We start from the raw sequence: 18,367 nt of genomic DNA, 5'->3' as shown, positions 1-18,367 counted from the left end.
GATGTTTCAGTGAAGAATATGCTTGATTTGAGAAAAGACAGTTATTTTCCCGAAAATGCAGCATGGAAGCAGGCCAGGAGAAAAAAAAATCAGCTCTAGCACTTCCCCAGCTCCCAGCAGTACAACCCTGTGCTGTGTAACTCTCACCACTGTGCACAAGAGCAGCACACACAGAAGAGCAGAATGAGTCCATGTGCAGCTGCTCATCAGCATAGCCTGGAGGTCTCAAACTCTTTCCACACCACTGTGAGCGCTCCCAGCAGCCCCAGCTAAAGCTTGGAAAAGAAATGAGCGCACACATTACACTGCAGGAATTGTTATGTCCTAGAAGTCAGTTGTTTATTGACTTTTTTCACTAAACAAGATGTAACCCATTCCCAACAGCAGCACAGCTTGCCCTGTGGCTCAGGCTGTTCTGCTGCAGGTGAGCTCTGCAGTTCCTGACAGCTGACAACTGGCTCAGGCACACTCAGTTACACTGCTCAGGGCAGAGTATCTGCTACCTAAGGTTCACAATTGAAGTTCCACAACATAAAAGAGTTTCATAAACCAGACTAGAACCAAGCAGAGAGTCGTGGTGCTTTCACAGCTGAAGGTTTACAACAGTTTAGCAATTTGGGTCATGTACAATTTTCAAATCCCATTTTTCTGACCTTTGTAGCAAAGTATGTTAAGCAGTTCCCTAACAGCACAGACTAAAACAGGACTCACCCATCACAGCACTCTTCAGCACAAACTAAAGCAGCACTTCTCCTTCCCGTGTCTGCAGGGCCTCTCTATCTCCTGCACAGCCACTGACATCCACAGCACCAACTGGGACAGACAGCATTATTTCCATGTATCCACACCTCATTTTGCTCAGGGTTGGCCCTCACAAGTACTTCACGGTGGACAAACCCACAACTAGGTTTGGCTGAAGCACAGCATCCACCTCCACTTGCATTAAATACATTTATTGCAAACATCTTTACACAAAAATAGGTTTTCTCTAGGCCATTCACATGCAACTTCAAGGCGGGAAGCAACTACCTACAGTACAGCTACTTCATCTATACAGGTTTCATGTCTGCCACACGTGGTACAATTAATTATTACATCTTAGAATTGATCATCCATGCACCGCTCAGAGCTGTCAGCACAGAGGGCTCAGGAGCCTGAGGTGTTGTTGCTTCCAAACCGTTGATTGACGCTGTGCAGCAAGTGCTTGGGGAGGCAATTCCAGGAGCTGGCCAACATCTCCTTAAAGCAAATGACTGCTTCGAGGCAAAGCCTGGGGGAGAGGAAGCACACAGCAGCTGTTAGCATGAATGGAGTCCTGCAAGGTGAGCTAATAAACATTTACGGCTGTCTGCTGCCACATGACTATTGAATGGAATCTCACTGTCTCCATATTAAGCTGCTGTTGTTTCAGCTCTCTTTAAAGGAAGAAATTTTTCAAGCATTTTAGATTGGCACTAAGCCTGCACCAGTTGCTTTAGAACGGAACACCACAGCTTAATGTTGAAGTCTTGCTTTCTTACCTTACAAGCGATCGTGGTTGTAGAGAAAACACAAGTATTTCATTACTGTGAGCCTGCATGTGGGAGGGAGAGAGAGAGAATCAGTTTGTGTGGATCCCATCATGACAGAACCAAACCAGCCAAGGCTCAGAGGGATCTGGGTGAGGAAGGCAGACACAGCACAGGTCTGGGGCTGGAGTTCACATAAGCCACAAATGTAGCACATAAGTTGGACTCAGAACTGCTCACCAAACCCTGTGGTGCCTCTGCAGTTAGCACTAAGGAAACCACAGGTGGATCAGTGCCCCATGTCCTGCTCTGCCTGGCCAGCACCTTCAGGGAATAGCAGCAACCCAACCCCTGTGGGTGCTGCTGGAGCTTTCAGGTCTCCAGGGATCTGCACATGAGATGCCCTGGGCCCAGGGACTGCATCAGGCTCAGCAGTCAGTTTTTTATTGTTGTTTTTAAGGATGACACGTTGCACCACTCTTGTTTGTCACTTGCTGGTTCCACCTGACACCCACTGCTTCTTACAGTAAAACGCGCAGCCGTGCTTGTTCCCAGTCACTTTCCAGCCACGTGGGGACTTCACAGACCATAATACTCCCTGTCCTGGCTCAAGAAACCCGCTCTGTGCCACGTGCCCTCAGCAGGGCACCACAATGGAGAAACTGCATTGGGAGGGGCCCACTGAGCTCACCTGGTGAGAAGCACTAGGCAAAGCTAAAGCAGGAGCCAGCAGATGAGAGCTCCAAGTGAAACACCACTATGAGGGAAACAAGCCACGTTTGTTTAAACAGTGAATAGTGACCTTTTCTAGAAAAGCAGCACATTTCCCATTAGAGCTTTGTTTATGTGTCTGCCAGTCCTGCAGACACAGAATGAGAAGCACTTTATGCTTGCTGCAGTGCTGAGGAATTGCAGCTCCTGCGGGCAGGGTTGTGCAAGAAGGAAAGCAAAGCTTGGGATAAACTTACAGCTTTAGAATGGGCCAGCAAGTTGTTGGCACAGCCCCCAAAGACGATCACCTCTCCCTCTTCGCTTGCACAAGCAGTGTGCCACAGCCTGCAAACAGAAGGCAGCATTCAACAACAACACTCCACCCAAAAAGCCACGTTTGAGGTTTGTATTTCAAGCTAACACACGCAGGTCTGCCTTCCCAATGCTATCCTGCAGCACTGACCAATGCAATGGGAGTTTGTGGTTTGAGGAATAGAACTCCTGGCCAGACAATGATGGACTGGGCAGGCTGCTCTGGTTAGAGCAGGGCTGTGGGGCTCAACTGCCTGCAGGTACGGGCACACATCAAACTCCTGGAGGATGGCTGCAATGAAAATACAGCCTGTGAGAGCACTGCGCCCCCCTCGAGTCAATAGACTGAAGGACCATGATCTGTAACTCTCTGGAAGCCTTGTGGCATAGCAGCTCAGCTTTGAAAAACAGCCCCCTCCTCACTGCCAGCAGCAGGGCCCAAGGGCACAGAGTGGGAACCACTGCTGCTGTAACTCGCTGAAGCCCAACCCAAACCTCTTCCCCAGACACAATGGGTCACAGCTCATGTGACACCGGTGTTTGTGATGCCGTATGTGTGCATCACGATTGTTTTAATGCTTTTTAAATTGCTGCTCATCACCTCTAATTTACTCAGTAGGTCTTTATGAACACAAAAACACCCTGGGGGAGCACAGGGCCAGCCCTGAGTGAGGACACTGAGAACAGTGTGTGGTGGTGGCACAGCGGGGACACACGGGCTCCAGCCAGCTCCTGTGCTGGCACACACAGCTCAGGGTCCCTTCAGCCTGCACATCCAGCCCCAAATCCCTGTTTCCTGCTGCCTCACAAACAAAGCACTGAGCTACAAGCTGGCTGCCTCCACCCCAGGCACAGCACTGCTGTGTGCAGATGCTGCACATCGGTGTCTGTGGGGTAGAAAATGCTAACACAGGGTATTGTGCTGTTAGGAAAGACAAGCAGTGTGGGGAGAAGTGTGTGTCCTCCCTCACTGCCATCACAAAGAGCCCCCTCACTCTTTTTTCTTTGCTAAGTTTCCAAGAAAGCATGCACCATACCTGGGTTTTTCAGAGTAGTTATGCTCGAACTGTACCCACTCATTCTTGCTGATACAATAAATCCAAGCATCACCTGAAAACAAGCAAAACCCCAAATACAAAGAATCTTGTTTGTATCATGGAATCATTCTGTGATTCCGTAATACAAACAGCATTCTTTTAGTTCTGTCATGTTTGTTGCAATAAACATGTACTCTGCTATAATACAGTGCATCTTTGTTCTTAAATAAATCAAGTTTTTCAGGACAAACCCTGTGAAGCTTGGGGGAACGGCTCTTTACAGGGATGGATAGTGATAGGACAAGGAGGAATGGTCTTAAACTGAGACAGGGCAGGTTTAGGTTGGATATGAGGAGGAAGTTTTTCAGCCAGAGGGTGGTGAGGCACTGGAACAGGTTGCCCAAGGAGGCTGTGGATGCCCCATCCCTGCAGGCATTCAAGGCCAGGCTGGATGTGGCTCTGGGCAGCCTGGGCTGCTGGTTGGAGACCTGCACACAGCAGGGGGTTGGAACTGGATGAGCAACCCAGGCCATTCTAGGATTCTATAAAGCTTTGGGCTGCCTGTCTGAAAACAGCACTTTAATAGGAGGAAAGACAGAAAACTGCAAAGCTCTTACTAATTGCAATTTGCATGTGATATGTTTTTAGAGCAGCCTGAGCTCTGTAAATAGCAATGTCTGCACACACTCAATGACTCCTACTCTGTCAACTCAGCTGTTGGCCACAAGGAACTGGATCACAGGACATGGAAGGAATGTACAAAGACTTTAGGGTGACTAGGCAGTAGCTCAGGCTCTTATTTAAGAACACAAAGACAAAATCCTTTTGGAATGACTTACTTAATGGCTGCTTGTCAGTGGTGAATCCTCCAAAGAGAAAGAGATGATCTGAGGAAATGGGTGTTAGGGAATGCCAGGAGCGGCCCACTGGGCAGACGCCTTGTGCCATTCTGTGTTTCAATAAAAGCACCATTAATCACTGATGTGCTAAAGTTAAACAGTGCTGCTCATTTTTTTTCAGGTCTTTGAACCATGTGACTTCATAATGCATGCAGATCATGACCCAAGAGCAAGTTTTTACTGTGTCCATAGTGAAAAGAGTTTTGCTCTTGAAAAAATGCTGCTGGCAAAAACCAGGGAGGTAATCCTACTTGTGTCTGCTCACCTACTGCAGTTTACTAAGCTTGACTAATTGATTAGAAGTGAATAAAGATGACAATTTTATACTGCTCTCCACACTAAAGAACTGGAGTTTTAGTACCTACATTTCATTCCACTCCCATGTATCCAAATTCAGGTAGTAAAGGTCGTTCATTCGGGACTCCTACAACAAAGCAGAGCGTGGTTGAAGCACTCCATTTGGGTTTTGGTAGCACAGCACTCAGCAGGGCTGTGACTTACTCTGTATCTGCCTCCAAACACAAAACCTCTGTTCCCCACTGTAGCACACGCATGAGCTGCTCGTGGTGATGGAGTTTTACCCTGGGAAAAGAAAACATGAAATAAGAAGGGAAGTTTATCAGATATGTTAACAAAAGAAAACCTCATTCCAACAGAAATCCCCAGTGGTCAGCAAGGCATCCCAGCCCCACAAAGCAGCCAGCCAAAAAAATGAGGGGCTGAGCTATGGTCAGACTTAAGGTCACCAAGGAGCAGGGAGTGAGAAGTCATTCTGTGGGCAGAAATGTGTGAGGCAGAAGGCCTCAGACTGTAAACAAGGTAATGATATAGTGAATGCCAGGCAGGATTTTTCTTGAGCTACTGTGAAATATTTAAGATCCATAGGTATTAAGACAAAGCAGATCCTCAGAAATTTGAGCAAGGAGTTACTTATCTCACATTTAATTTCTTCAAATCCTGTGGCAGCCTCACTCTATTTGTCTGTTCCTAAATACTGCTGGGACACTTTCAATGAGGCCTATTTGCAATTGCAGAGCTTTTTGTTTTGACAAGGATCCAGCAGCCAAGTGACACACAATGAGCTGCCATGCTGCAGAGAGGATGACAGGAAGCCATGAACTTTGTTTCCCTGAGCTCCCCTTAAGAACAACACCACTGAAGCATGAAAGAAAGCAACTCAGTCGGAAAAATGATGGAGAGATAAAGAGCACAGAACAGGCAAGCTTCTTACTTTTGGAGAGGAGGGAGAAGCCATGTAAACAATGTAAACCAGCATTTGCTATTGGCCTCAAGTTGCACCAGGTGGAGGCACAGAGGTTAGGAAGAATTTTTTTCATCAGCAACCTATTCTAACTTAAATTTAAGCAGTGAAGGCAGGCCTGGCAGAGTCATGTCTGATTTCACAGCCTGCTAGAAGAGATATGGCACGACTTTCTGAAGAGTTTAACTTTAACTGATGTAAGAACAGTAATTACCGTAGTTATAGGCTGGCTCCAGGTAAATGTTTCAGTGTCCAGAACATGCACGTGGTCATTCCACCCTCTAGGAAGCCCTGAATTCTTTAAAAATATTTACAGAGAAGCAAGTTTTAGTAAGCACTAATGAAATATTAGGTGTCAACAGAAATAACTTCAAGGTGAGAAAAGTTTGCTTACCCAAAAAGAGGTCTCATCAAATTCAAAAGTTCCTCGTTGTTTCCCTTCAGGAAAATAACCATAGCCTCCAAAAAAGATTAGCCTGAAACAAAACATGCAACAAATGTTACCACATTTCTCACTACAAACTAAAGCTCTGTAAAGGTTGGGCTCAGACTGAAGGCAGGGAAGCACCTCTGACTTCATTATTTCCAAAACATAAACAGTGCAAGTTTTCCAGGTGTGGGGCCGTTTCTTGCCTAACCAACCTCACCACCCACACAAAATCCCTCTGTAGGTGTTTCCCAGGCCCCAGGCTGCTGAGCTTTGCTGCTGTTCTAAAAGCAAAGCTGCCAGGCCTGCTGCCTGATCCTTGTGCTCCAGCCTTCACTGTCAGGGCTCTCACACAGAATTATGGGTGCTCCCAAAGCTTCCTGCCTCTGCTCTTTCCAAGCGTGCTGCTCAATTTCCCCAGTCCCAAAAGATTCACAAACAGTTCTGTGAGAAGCCATGGAATGTACACAGTGTGTGGGTGAAAAGAGAGAAGCCATCAGAGAGAAGAGGGCTGAAAGGGAGAGCTCAAGTGCCTGTTCTGCACAGAGGCCTGTGTTTTTGCCAGAAAGTCTTAATGAAGAAACAGAAAACAACCCATACAGCTGACAGAACTGCCACAGCTCGAGTCCTGCAAATCTACCAGTGAACTCTCTCTCCATGCCTGGAATCTGGAAAGTAACACCACGGGCACTCAGCAAGCTTTTCGTTCTCTGCAGCGAATCCCACAACAGATGCACCCAGCACAAACCAGGCAGAATTAAGAACATGCATTGCTGAAAAAGCAATATACATTTTTTTATTAAAATGGCTTCCCGCTCTCCTGCTCTTGAAGCATCAAAGACACACAAGCTGTTCCCCAAGATATGACTAACAGATTGCATTTTGTGTGTAATGGGAATCCCAGAACAGGCTTCTCTGTCCTTGCCAAGAAGGACACAGATACAAGCAACCATTCTTAAGAACAACAGACTGAGAAGGCACTGTGGAAGATTTGCCTGTAAGAAGCCCACTTTTTGCACTGTGACTCACATGGATACTTTGTGGCTCACACATACCCAGACTGGGAATTAGGTTTTTCATTTAGCAACAGCTGAAGGACACAGCAGATTTAAAAGGCTGGGGAACAAATCCAGCATCTTCCCAAAGCACGTTTGTGCTGCAGGCAAGAAGTCCTGCTGCAGCTCTTATGCAAACAAAAAGACACAACAACAGCAAGGCTGGGAGTGATGAAAACACACACACACACACACACGCACGCACACAAGGACTGCTGTGCTTTGTTGCCAAGAGCCTTACTTGTTTTTGTAAACCCACACGCCAAGTTTGTCCTTTGATGAAGGGGGGACCCCCTGACACTCTACTCTGACCCACTGCAGCACTTTGTCCGTGGATCTGGAATTTAACATGTAGAACTGTAGAAAATAAAAAGATTTCTTTTACCCAAACAGTTAGCTTACAGCTCTAGTCTGACTGATGTTACACTAACAACTTGTAATTAGCATGTATTGGTACAGAAGCACTACATGAGTTCTCTCCCTCACTGCACAGAGCACTGACAACATTTGGAATGAACTGTGGATCCAAAAATCTTTTTTTGCAGACTCAGACCCCAAAACATCCTTTTACAAAAGTGACAGAACCATGCACATGGAGTGGGACCATTCAGAAGCTGCAAGGGAAGCAAATGAAGGTGTGCACAACATCACAACTGTCTTGTAACTTAAAAGAATAGTTTCAAAAAGTATTTTTAAAGCTTTTGCACAACACCTCCTGATATTAATTCAGCAACCTCTGGAAATTTCCACCTTTCAAAGAAGCAAACTTGGAAGCACCAGTGCAATATAATTTACAGGGTGAACTGCTCCAGAGCAAGTGCCACCCAAACAAGTAAAAGGTCACAGTGCTCCTCTGTGCTGGAAAGCCACCAGAGAGCAATGGTGCAGAGCTGGAGGCCAACCTCAAGTTTGGAAAACAGATTATCTGGCCTGCTGCAGAGAACTAATACACTGAATGGATAAAAGTGTGCCAGCTAATCACCTGAATGGAAAATAAAAAAATTCAAGTGGTAAGCACAGTATTTTGTTAGTCAAAATTTCTCAGGCAAGCACGAAAACACAGCTTCAATTAGTTTGCACTTGAGGAAGCTGCTGACAGGGCAAAAAGGCTGTTATCTGCTTGCCAGTAGGTGAAGCCATGGAGCACACAGTGCCTGGATCCACGTTCAGTATCCCATTATTAACATTCAAGCTCTGAAACGATTTCCAATCTGTCCAGCAATTCAGAAGAAAATGCTCCTGTGATTTGCTAAGTTGATACATTTCCTGCTATGGATCAATTTTAATTAACTGAAAAGTCCACCTCTGTACAGAATGGGCCCAAAAGCTAACGATGAGGAACTTATTTGTGAGAAAGGGTTTACTAAATTACTGACCTTGTTTGTGTTGCCACGTGCATGGTGTCCTCCAAACAGATACACCACCCTGTCTACACACACAGCACAACTTCCAGACATGGAGGGTGGAATATCTCCCTCTGTTTTACTCTTCTTCCTACAAATACAGATTAAGACATTATATTTAACCAAAATAAACAGTAACGATTTTGCCTGGAGTGAAAATCTGTACCACCACTATCACATTTTTAACTCTGACAGATCACTGTAGAGCACACAGTTCTGAGTTTTTCAGACCCACACAGGCTGAGCAGTTTACAACATCAGGCAGGCACTATGGGGAGGTGGGGTGAGGAAAAGACAGCTTAATTATCATGTGGTTTCTGGGGGAGGAATCCTGCCTGCCCAGTGCAGGAGTTCAGGGTGCTTCTCCCATTCCACATCCCAGAAGATCTCCAGGCAAAAAGGCTGCACCTGTCCAAACTGCGGGTTTCATTTTGCTACTGTTTTTCTTTAATGTCTGTAAACACTATAAACACACTTAAGGTTGTCCCAAAGCACTCTGACAAGTGCAAGAAGTGCTGAAGTTGCATTTTCTGCTAAGCACGGAGCAGACTGGGCTTCACAGCACATGACCCCAGCCAGTTACAGCATCAGAGCAACGTGTTCCCTTCTCCTCCTGTGCTTTCAGACATGCAGTTCCACAAAGCTTTATGGCCCTACTGGTCTCAGCAAACATAAGTTTCTTTGGCAGCATAAATACTTAACAAAAAGGACAACAAATAAAACACAGAAGGTACCCACAATTCCTCCCTAGCAGCACATGGTACCCATTCAGTGTTCAGGTGTTGCATCCTACTCCAGACATCCCAGAACACCCCATGCTGATGCTGACATTTGCCTGTGCTCTCTGAGCTCTCTCTCCCACTTCACCCTACTCACTCCTGTGAAAATTTGTTTATCACATGGAAAAAAAAAACAAAATAACAAGTTTGGAAGTATCGTACACATGTATGCAACAGTAGGATACGTGGAAATAAAAGTCAGGGAGTTCCCCCTCTGTCCACAGACCCTCAGTGTGATCACTGTACCAATTCAAAACTTTTTTTTCCATAAAGCAAAAAATACTAAGTTAATTATTTACCATCTTCCAGTTTCCATGTTGTAGATCCATATTTCATCTCTAGGGAGATAGAAGTCATAAAATCCCCTAACTTGGGCATTCTGCAGAACATATCAGAAAAGAAAAAGGATGCTTGAATTACAGGCAGCTCTGAATGTTTACAACCCCTCAGAGACCCAACCTGCAAAAACAACAGGGGCAGTGCCTGCTGCACTCTCATACCTCCCACCTGCACACAGCAGTTTGAACCTTATTACTTTTTCTGCTGGGGACCAAACTCCCCACAGGGCCACAGGCTGGGGTACATGGAAGCTAAATCCTATGTTCACATGCCAGGCAGGGTAGCCTGGGTGCACAAAGGAGCCAAAGTGTTCTTTGTAATTCCCATTCCCATGACACCAACAGAATAATCAAAGAACCACAGCACGGTTGTGTTGAAAGGGACCACGCAGCTCCCAGCCCCACCCCTGTTGTGGGCTGGCTGCCCCCCAGCTCAGGCTGCCCAGGACCCATCCATGGCCTTGGGCACCTCCGGGGATGGCAATACATTAAAGCTTTGTCTTGAGCTATAATTCACCCACTGAATCTGCCGTCAAGTGAAAAATGATTAATTTTCATTCCTGTCAAAACTTTAGAATGGTTTGATTCCACTTGTCATGCACACACCTCAACACGTTAAATAACCAACTCGTGATTGGTAACATACAACATAGTTGTGCTGACACACAAAAAGCATCACTTCGCCAGGAGTGCATTCATAGCAGATTGTATGCTCTACTTTTATAACTGAAGCTTTTGTTTTTTAGAGGAGAGATCACAGAATCACAGAATGGCCTGGGTTGCAAAGGAGCACAATGCTCATCTAGTTTCAACCCCCTGCTATGTGCAGGGTTGCCAACCAGCAGCCCAGGCTGCCCAGAGCCACATCCAGCCTGGCTTTGAATGCCTCCAGAGCCACGTCCAAACAAACAGTACATAATTACAAGCACTAAAGTTGACAGGCAGGGTAGCACAGAGCAGAGTGTACCTTGTATCCTCCCCAGACGTACATGCAGCGCCCATCAGTGACTGCCACGTGCCCGCTGCGCTCCGCAGGGCTGTCGTTCTCCAGCTGCTCAAAGCTGTCCTCAGCTGGAGCTGGGAGCTCTTCATCTGCCTGCAGGTCTTCATTATCATCAGCCATTTTGATCTGGTGTGACACTGAATAATGGAACAGTTTTGAAAACCATCAGGGTAAACAATCAGAGAGAAAAAAAGATGATAAACCACACGCTGTTGTCCTTCAGAATTATGTTCTTCAGGAAGAAGTTTTCACATCACTCGGTAAAGTTTCAGAAGGGCAACAGGGCTGTGAGGGCCCTGGAGTGCATGTTTTATAGGGAGTGGCTGAGAGAACTGGGACTGCTGAGTCTGGAGAAGAGGAGCTCAGAGGAGCCCTCATCGTTCTCTACAACTCCCTGACACGAGGTGGTGGTGAGGTGGGGGTCAGCCTCTGCTCCCTGGCAACATTGACAGCATGAGAGGTGATGGCCCCAAGTCGTGTCAGGAAGGGTCAGTTGGACGTTAGGAAAGCAAATATCTCAGAAAGAGCAATCAGGTACTGGACAGGCTGCCCAGGGAGGTGGTGGGGTCACCGTTTTGAACCTTCATAGCTAAGCCTCCTCCCTCCAAACCATCCGTGCTGCTCAGTGCAGGACCTCACCTACATCGCAGAACAAAGCAGAGCCCCTGTCTGCATTACACCGCGGCCAGAAGGCCCAAACCTACCGACAGGGGCCAGGAGGTGCCCCAGGGCAGCACCAGCTAGAGGTGCCAGCCACGGGCCTCGGGACCGTCAGCTGCCAGAGCCTTCGGGCGGAGCGAGGGCTGAGGCAAAGCAGGGCTCGGTGCGGGCAGGGAAAGGCCTTCAGAGGGCCACGAAAAGCGCGCGGGCTGACAGCGACTTCAGCCTGAACTGCCTCAGGGACCGACACTGCAACATCCCCAGCACGCGATTCTGCCGCCTTAATTACACCTCAGAGACCCCTGCCCATCCCTCTGCCTCAAGCCCACCAGAGCCGCACCGAGCCTCCCCACGGTCAGCACTATTTGCGCACCGCAGAAGACACGCCACAAAACGCCTGCGGCCTTCGGCCACGCTCCCCCCGCACAGAACGGCCCCGGGCCCCGCACGGCACACCAGCCCTTGCCTCAGGCGGTCCCGCGCCTCTCCTCAGGAGCACAACGACACTCCCGGCCCGGCCGCACCTCCCGCCTCACCTCAGCGGGCCCCGCGCAGCACCAACACCCGCCGGGGCCGCACTTCCGGTCGCACTGCGCAGCAACAACAGCAGGGCCGCACTTCCGGTCGCACTGCGCAGCACCAACAACAGGGTCGCACTTCCGGTCGTACTGCGCAGGCGCAGCTCCGCCCGGTGGGGGAGGGGCCGCAGACGGGGCGGCGCGCAGGCGCTGCGCCACGTGCGAGGCTGGGTGTGACGGCGGAGATTGGAGGTTTCAGATTTTAAGTTTCGGATTGTATGTTTCAGACTGTAAAACCGTCACAAAGCAGTCCAAACGGGTCGCTCTCTATCTCTCTATAAAACTTTAATGAGTGCGCTCCTGTTAACTAGGTATCTGAAACAGAAAAATAGCGACTACTACATCTGCTCTTCTTTAACCAATAAATAAACGTTTTTTCCAACAACAATTAAATAGAAACTTTACACGTTCCAAATACAACGTACAACCTATTTCCCAAAGCACTCGGTGCTGACAGGTGCTGTTAACACTCCCTCCCCTCTCGGTGCAGCTCCCTTCAGGCTGTGCTTCCATCCCTGGGTGCAGCGTTCAGCTCTGCCCTTCAGCCAGGTGCCAGACACCAGTTTGGTGGATCTAACAGTGGGATTCGGTGGTGTTATGCCAGGTGTGACTCTCCCGAGGCAGTGCTCCACTCGCTTTTCAGAAGGCTGGTGCCATAAGGCTGGTAAGGTTTGTCACTTAAGCCACGTTTTGGTCAACAGAATACATTTGATGGCACGTCACCTTCCAAAGGAACAAGTTGTATGGGCTGTCTCATTAAGACCACAACAGTAGAAGTTAACAATACATACAAATTAAATTTTCTCAATTTCCTACGGCGCAGAAAACAAAATGTTTTCCATGAAAAGGATTTCCTCGTTCTCAAACTTCACTTAGAAACTCAGCTGAACATACCGTTGTTCTGTAGCATTAAGAAAGTTCACTAACAAAAGACTTTGCCGTACGCTGTGAAGAAACCAAAGTGTTCTGCAGCTGTGTGCACACTGCTCATGTGCTGTTCAGCTGGCACTGCCGCTCCGTCTCTGCTTTCTTCTCTTGCCGGTGGTTCACTGCAGCCCAGAAGGTTATTTTTTTCAGCACCTGCTGCAGAAGTTTGGATGGCAAACAAGGGATTTGATTGTTCAGTTGGGCTGCATTTTTACCAATGCAGTCAAGGCACAACCTGAAGAAGAGGTAGGGAAAAAAAAAAAAGAAAAAAAAAGAACATTTAAATTAAAAAAAAAGGTTCTTAGGGTCCCCAGCTCAAGAAAGATGTGGAGCTCTTGGAACAAGTCCAGAAAAGGGCCACTAAGATGATCAGAGGGCTGGAGCACCTCTCCTGTGAGGGAAAGTTGAGGGGACTGGGCTTGTTTAGCTTGGAGAAGAGAAGGCTCCATGGAGACCTCATTGTGGCCTTCAGTGCTTGAAGGGAGCGGATAAACAGGAGGGGGAACGGCTGTTTGTGAGGGTGGATGGTGACAGGACAAGGGGGAATGGTTTTAAAGTGAGACAGGGGAGGTTTAGGTTGGATATGAGGAGGAAGCTTTTCAGCCAGAGGGTGGTGAGGCAGTGGAACAGGTTGCCCAAGGAGGCTGTGGATGCCCCATCCCTGCAGGCATTCAAGGCCAGGCTGGATGTGGCTCTGGGCAGCCTGGGCTGGTGGGTGGTGACCCTGCACACAGCAGGGGGTTGGAACTGGATGAGCACTGTGGGCCTTTGCAACCCAGGCCATTCTAGGATTCTGTGATTTAGGTAAGTTGCCTGTAACCCAAAGTGGCGTTGCCTAGAAGCTTCTTGCAATGTTCAGTACACGTGTTATGCACACACATGCAGGAGACAGAGGATTAGACACCACTGGTGTTTAAACTGCTATGGATTATCATACACTGCATGTTTCAAAGGTTTGCTGAGAGTCATTTTGTAGTTTACCTGCCTACACAGGATTACATTAAAACCCTTGTGTACAAACAGCACCAGAGCGATGTAAACAGCTTCAGCTCACCTGAGAAGTGAGTAAGGTTGTGTCTGAAATATCAACAAGTCACTGCAGTGACCCTGATTGAGAGAAAGAAAACAAGTATGTAAATGACAAACAGCTTTTTTCAGAAGTACTGCCATTTTGTACATCAATATAACACCTATTACTACATTCAAAGTTTTAAATTGTAGATATTTAAATAATTACTCAGAAAGAATCTGAATAGTAGACTTCTTTACGAGCCTAATAAAAGGCAACAAAAACCCTTTTTAAATTACCTTTCAGGAACACCTGAGGTCACATCCTCTCATATCCTTATATCAGGAAAAACTTTACTGAAAGGGTTGTTAAGCACTGGAAGGGAGGTGGTTGAGTCTCCATCTCTGGATGTGTTTAAAGACTGTTTGGATGTGGTGCTCAGGGCCATGATTTAGCAGAGGGTTGTTAGGGTAGTATGGTTAGGTTGTGGTTGGACTCAATGATCTTTAAGGTCTTTTCCAACCTGAGCGATTCTATGATTCTATATCAGCAACTGTATTAACTTCATTTTATTTCAATTACAGTAACTATAGTGCTGGGATTTTGTTATTCAGTTTACTGACCGTGTCCATGAAGTGCAAGTCATCCTTGCTTCCACCAAACACCATCACCTCTCCTTCTTTTCCAAGGCAGGCTGTATGCCACAGTCTAGAAATAACATTGTGAATAGGTTTAGTGACCAAATAACAACAAGCAGATGTGTGTTATCAGTAAAACAGTTCTAAAAGTTAAATATTTTTATGCGATACATCTACATATTAACTACCTCACATACTTTCCTACATTCCTCATATTCAAGTTTCTCTTCACAACTCTTCCATTAGGAGGATCTACGTTCCTCTGAATTAAAATGGAAAGGTCACCTTTGCTCAGTCCTGTGATTGCACTCAGTTCTGTGATTGCACAGAGCCTTGAAGTCTCATTCTTCTCACACCACTTCCCCAGAAGAATTGCAAAATTTGAAATAATTAATTTTACAGCTTGCACTGTGAGGTGGATAAACAATAAAGCTGGTTCTTCATTATTTGTGTCTTAAGGAAGACTTTCTTTGCTAATGAGCCCTCAGCTCCACGGGAGTGAAGGCCATTATGAGCCATTCTTTTCTGTTTGACCATTTATTTGCACAGAGTAATACTCTGGGAAGTACCTCTGAGGTTTCTGCTTTGTCAAATATTACTCAAATGGGTCAATTGATTCCAAACATATATGGGAAAGAGAGGCAGATGTACATGTAGAATACTGTAACATAACCCCCAGCTTTTAGAAAGCCAAGACAAAGACATTATTTAAAAGGTTTTCAAAACTAACCAATCCATTAGAATATTACATTATTCTTCAATTACTTAACAATATTAAAGGAGAGAGCAATGTGACTATCCATCTCATGAGAATTTTGGTGAATGATTACATTTCATGCAGACCAGTACATTTTTGTCACTACTTGACTTAGCTGTATTGTAGTTACATACACTTTGTCTTATGCATCAGTGGTGCAACAAAAAGTTGCAGTGGAAAAAAGCAAGCTTTTTATCAAAACAGCCTTTATCCTGTTTCTTTAATCCATGAGTACAATTGTACTAGTTTTAAAATCATGGGGTTTTTAGTACTGACTCTTATCCCACCTTTTCTCTTCCTCATACCTGTGGATAGATCTGTCTCTGCCTTATCTGTCTTAGGGAAACTCTGGCCTGGACTTGATCACCGAAGAACACTTGGAAGCCTTTCCTGCCTTCACCTTGTTGCCATCCTATCTTGCAACCTGATGCATTTTTCTACAGACTGACAGAGTTTATGTCCTCTCACAGCTGCTCTAACTTAGCACCTAAACATTCTAATAAAGCATGTTATTTAAATTACACAGAATCTGAATTCATATAACCTTTTACATAGCTCTTCTATCTAGAGTAACAGAATTACATGGTAATGCAAACACTAGGAATTTGTAAATTAAACATACAATTTGTTAATTAACTTGGCATGCAAAACGTTTCCTAAAGCACAATTTATGGACAGAAAAAAATATATTCTTTTCTACCAATACAGAATCAGGAGACAATTTACTTGAAAAAGGAGGTTGAATGAAACTAAAGGAACTGTTCTTTAAAGAATTTAATGAGAAACAACTTTGCAGAAGCACCAGAACAGATGTGGTACAGTGTATTATGAGAGAAATATATAACCTAAGTACACATTTAAGTATTAACACCAGAACATGTTAAGTCCTACTGTTAAAGGCATGTGAGCAACTTATTCACACTAATTCAATATATAGACAGGTTTTTGGTGTGGCTTCTTTTATCTGTTTCCAAGACACTTCTTGAAAAATGTTACTGCAATATCTTCCTTTAAAAAAGTGGTGCTGGACTGTCATTTACTTCCTTAAAGATTTAGATCAATGAAGGGCAACTGTCCTCAGCCTACCAAAACTGTACACCAAAATCTGAAGGCAGCAGAGAATAGCAAGATACATTTGAACTGGAGGGAACTCTCAGACTGTCATGAGATGGGAACCCCATGGCTCCATTCTCTCAGGGCTGCATGCACAGCAAAGCAAGCCGTGGCAGTCTCAGTTGCCCTTTTTTGGTGCTCCCACAGCAGCAAAGCAGGTGGATTGCTCAGCAGCCTCTCTGGCAGCACTGTCAAGTGAAAGGGAAGCTTTGCAGCCCAGTAAGGGATCTGCTATTGAGCTGCCTGTAAGCTCCTTGGGGCTCAAGAGTCGAGTACCAGCACCAAGTTTGAAACCAATGATATTACAGCTTAACTGCAGAGTAAAGGCTGAGCTGCAGGTCCCTAGCCTGCTGCTTGTAGAAGGAGCACATCCTGCTCCTTCCCAGTCCCTTTCTATGATGCACCAGAAACTAAAACTGAATTACACAAGAGGAGGCAGTGCATTTCAGCAGTTAACTTTTAGAAGCCATCCGTGTAAATAACAAAAAACAGGAAGACTAATTAGCCTTGACAGCTAATGATGTGCTTAGTTATTTAAGCAGTCATCTGTTTTCACATACCAGTTCACTGACTGTAAAAAGACAGAAAGTATTCCATGAAGCTAAGGTATGAATTTATTTAGACTTTAAATAGTTTTAAATGTAAGAAAACAGAAAACTTGGTCTGTTATATTTTAAAGTAACCTAGAATAGGATAAAATAATCAGAAGTGATCTTTTTCTGTTGTCACAAACTTGAGAGGAAAGGGCAACAGTCTGGAACAGACAGTATAGCCACATACATCTAGAGGTAGGTTTTTTTTTTGATTGTCAGTTAAGTTCTCAAAACTAAAAAAAAACAACTTTACAAGCTTCAATTGTGCTGCTTAAATCCAGCTGTTGTTGTTTAGAACTGAAGTCAGCTTTGCACAACTGTGATCATGATTAGTTGCTTCTGCTCAGAGAAAAAAACCAAACCAAAACAAATAAGAGCTGTTTGTAATTCTTTTGGACCCCAAAAGGTCCATCAGCATTTTAATTGTTGTCTTCCCCATATTTCTCAAAATGTGTCATCATTAACTAGCATGCGTAATTCTCCTTGGTTATAAAATTCCTCAAAAGTTAAGCAATATAAATTTTCTTGTATAAAAAGGTTAATTTGCATTAAAATATTTTAATGCAAATAAGCACCATAATTCAACTGTAACAACCATAAGTAATCCCTTATCTGGTATGAAGGAGCATAAAGAAGTAGTGCAAGCTTTCAATCACACTGCATTCATTTCTGTAAAATATTTGTAAAATATTCTCATATAACATAGTTTAAAAACACTGTCGAGTAATTCAGAATTCCTTAACTTGAAATGTCTAAATTTCAGCAAATGTTATTGTGTACCTAGGCCTACTCTTAGGCAGATGAGTAAGTTGTTTCCATCCATTTGTTGTAATGCTGTGAATCCAGCCATCACCTGTAAATAAAAACATATATGAGTAGTTTATTACCTTCCCCTTCACTTATACAAAAAGTGTTCCAGGAGGATGGTACATTAAGATAACAAAAACATCACTACATTAACTAGCACCACTTCAATCCCTGTAATTTAACCTAGCCATTCACTTACCAAAAGCATGCTGCATTGAAATCTGAAATTAAACTGTTTTTTTCTTTTCTTTTTGATATACTGAAAAAGCAGGCTGACGTTCCTATGAAAGCAGGTCAACATCCTTTTGGAAAGCATCCCCTCCCAATGGAATATATCTGTGACACTCAAAGCTATTTTCATATCCTGTTATGAGAAGACTGCCTTTTCTACAAAAGCTGCTCTTTCTAGAAAGGGGACACAGAATATGGAGACCACCTTACTTCCTATTTCATGTTTTATAGCTGTGATTCATCCAAAAATGTACAAATAACACATTGATGTAATGCATCTTCTTACTGCAATTCATGTTCAGATCAAAAGTTACCCCCTGC

General features: G+C 45.1%; 2 protein-coding genes across 5 annotated transcripts in view; both read right to left on the bottom strand.

Moving 5' to 3' along the window:
* Window positions 1-314: 314 nt before the first annotated feature.
* On the bottom strand, window positions 315-12,077 carry KLHDC2 (kelch domain containing 2). Of its 2 annotated transcripts, none has more exons than XM_031602266.2 (14): window positions 11,930-12,077; window positions 10,698-10,870; window positions 9,692-9,771; window positions 8,587-8,704; window positions 7,452-7,567; window positions 6,123-6,204; window positions 5,943-6,026; window positions 4,969-5,049; window positions 4,833-4,891; window positions 4,408-4,517; window positions 3,569-3,641; window positions 2,477-2,564; window positions 1,521-1,573; window positions 315-1,270 (listed from the first exon to the last, which is right to left on the bottom strand). In XM_031602266.2, the coding sequence occupies exons 2-14, from the start codon at window positions 10,851-10,853 to the stop codon at window positions 1,147-1,149; spliced, it is 1,224 nt and encodes a 407-aa protein (XP_031458126.1). In that variant the 5' UTR covers window positions 10,854-10,870; window positions 11,930-12,077; the 3' UTR covers window positions 315-1,146. The 2 variants fall into 2 exon arrangements, with proteins under 2 accessions (XP_031458126.1, XP_031458127.1); XM_031602267.2 differs by having other exon boundaries at window positions 11,860-12,019.
* A 138-nt stretch (window positions 12,078-12,215) lies between these two features.
* The window catches only part of KLHDC1 (kelch domain containing 1), a 28,884-nt gene continuing 22,732 nt past the window's right edge, over window positions 12,216-18,367 (bottom strand). For all 3 annotated transcript variants that reach the window (XM_090141922.1, XM_031602268.2, XM_031602269.2), the window contains 4 exons: window positions 17,789-17,861; window positions 14,531-14,615; window positions 13,953-14,005; window positions 12,216-13,133 (listed from right to left, as the gene is read on the bottom strand). In XM_090141922.1, coding sequence (XP_089998048.1) covers window positions 12,959-13,133; window positions 13,953-14,005; window positions 14,531-14,615; window positions 17,789-17,861 — 386 coding nt within the window. In that variant the 3' untranslated portion in view covers window positions 12,216-12,958. The remainder of the gene's footprint in view (window positions 13,134-13,952; window positions 14,006-14,530; window positions 14,616-17,788; window positions 17,862-18,367) is intronic.

Source organism: Phasianus colchicus, chromosome 5, assembly GCF_987193195.1.
Source record: "Phasianus colchicus chromosome 5, bPhaCol1.hap1.1, whole genome shotgun sequence".
In the NCBI taxonomy this organism is placed as follows: domain Eukaryota; kingdom Metazoa; phylum Chordata; class Aves; order Galliformes; family Phasianidae; genus Phasianus; species Phasianus colchicus.
Note: the sequence above shows the minus strand (reverse complement) of the source record. Positions and strands in the feature narration are given on the sequence as shown.

What these genes read in the sequence shown, in the direction of transcription:
- KLHDC2 (XM_031602266.2), bottom strand. Translation starts at nt 10,853, where the DNA reads ATGGCTGATGATAATGAAGACCTGCAGGCAGATGAAGAGCTCCCAGCT. An exon ending in TTGATGAGACCTCTTTTTGG is followed by an intron (nt 6,027 to 6,122) that starts GTAAGCAAACTT and finishes ATATTTTTAAAG; the next exon opens with AATTCAGGGCTTCCTAGAGG. An exon ending in ACATGGGAGTGGAATGAAAT is followed by an intron (nt 4,518 to 4,832) that starts GTAGGTACTAAA and finishes ATTGAAACACAG; the next exon opens with AATGGCACAAGGCGTCTGCC.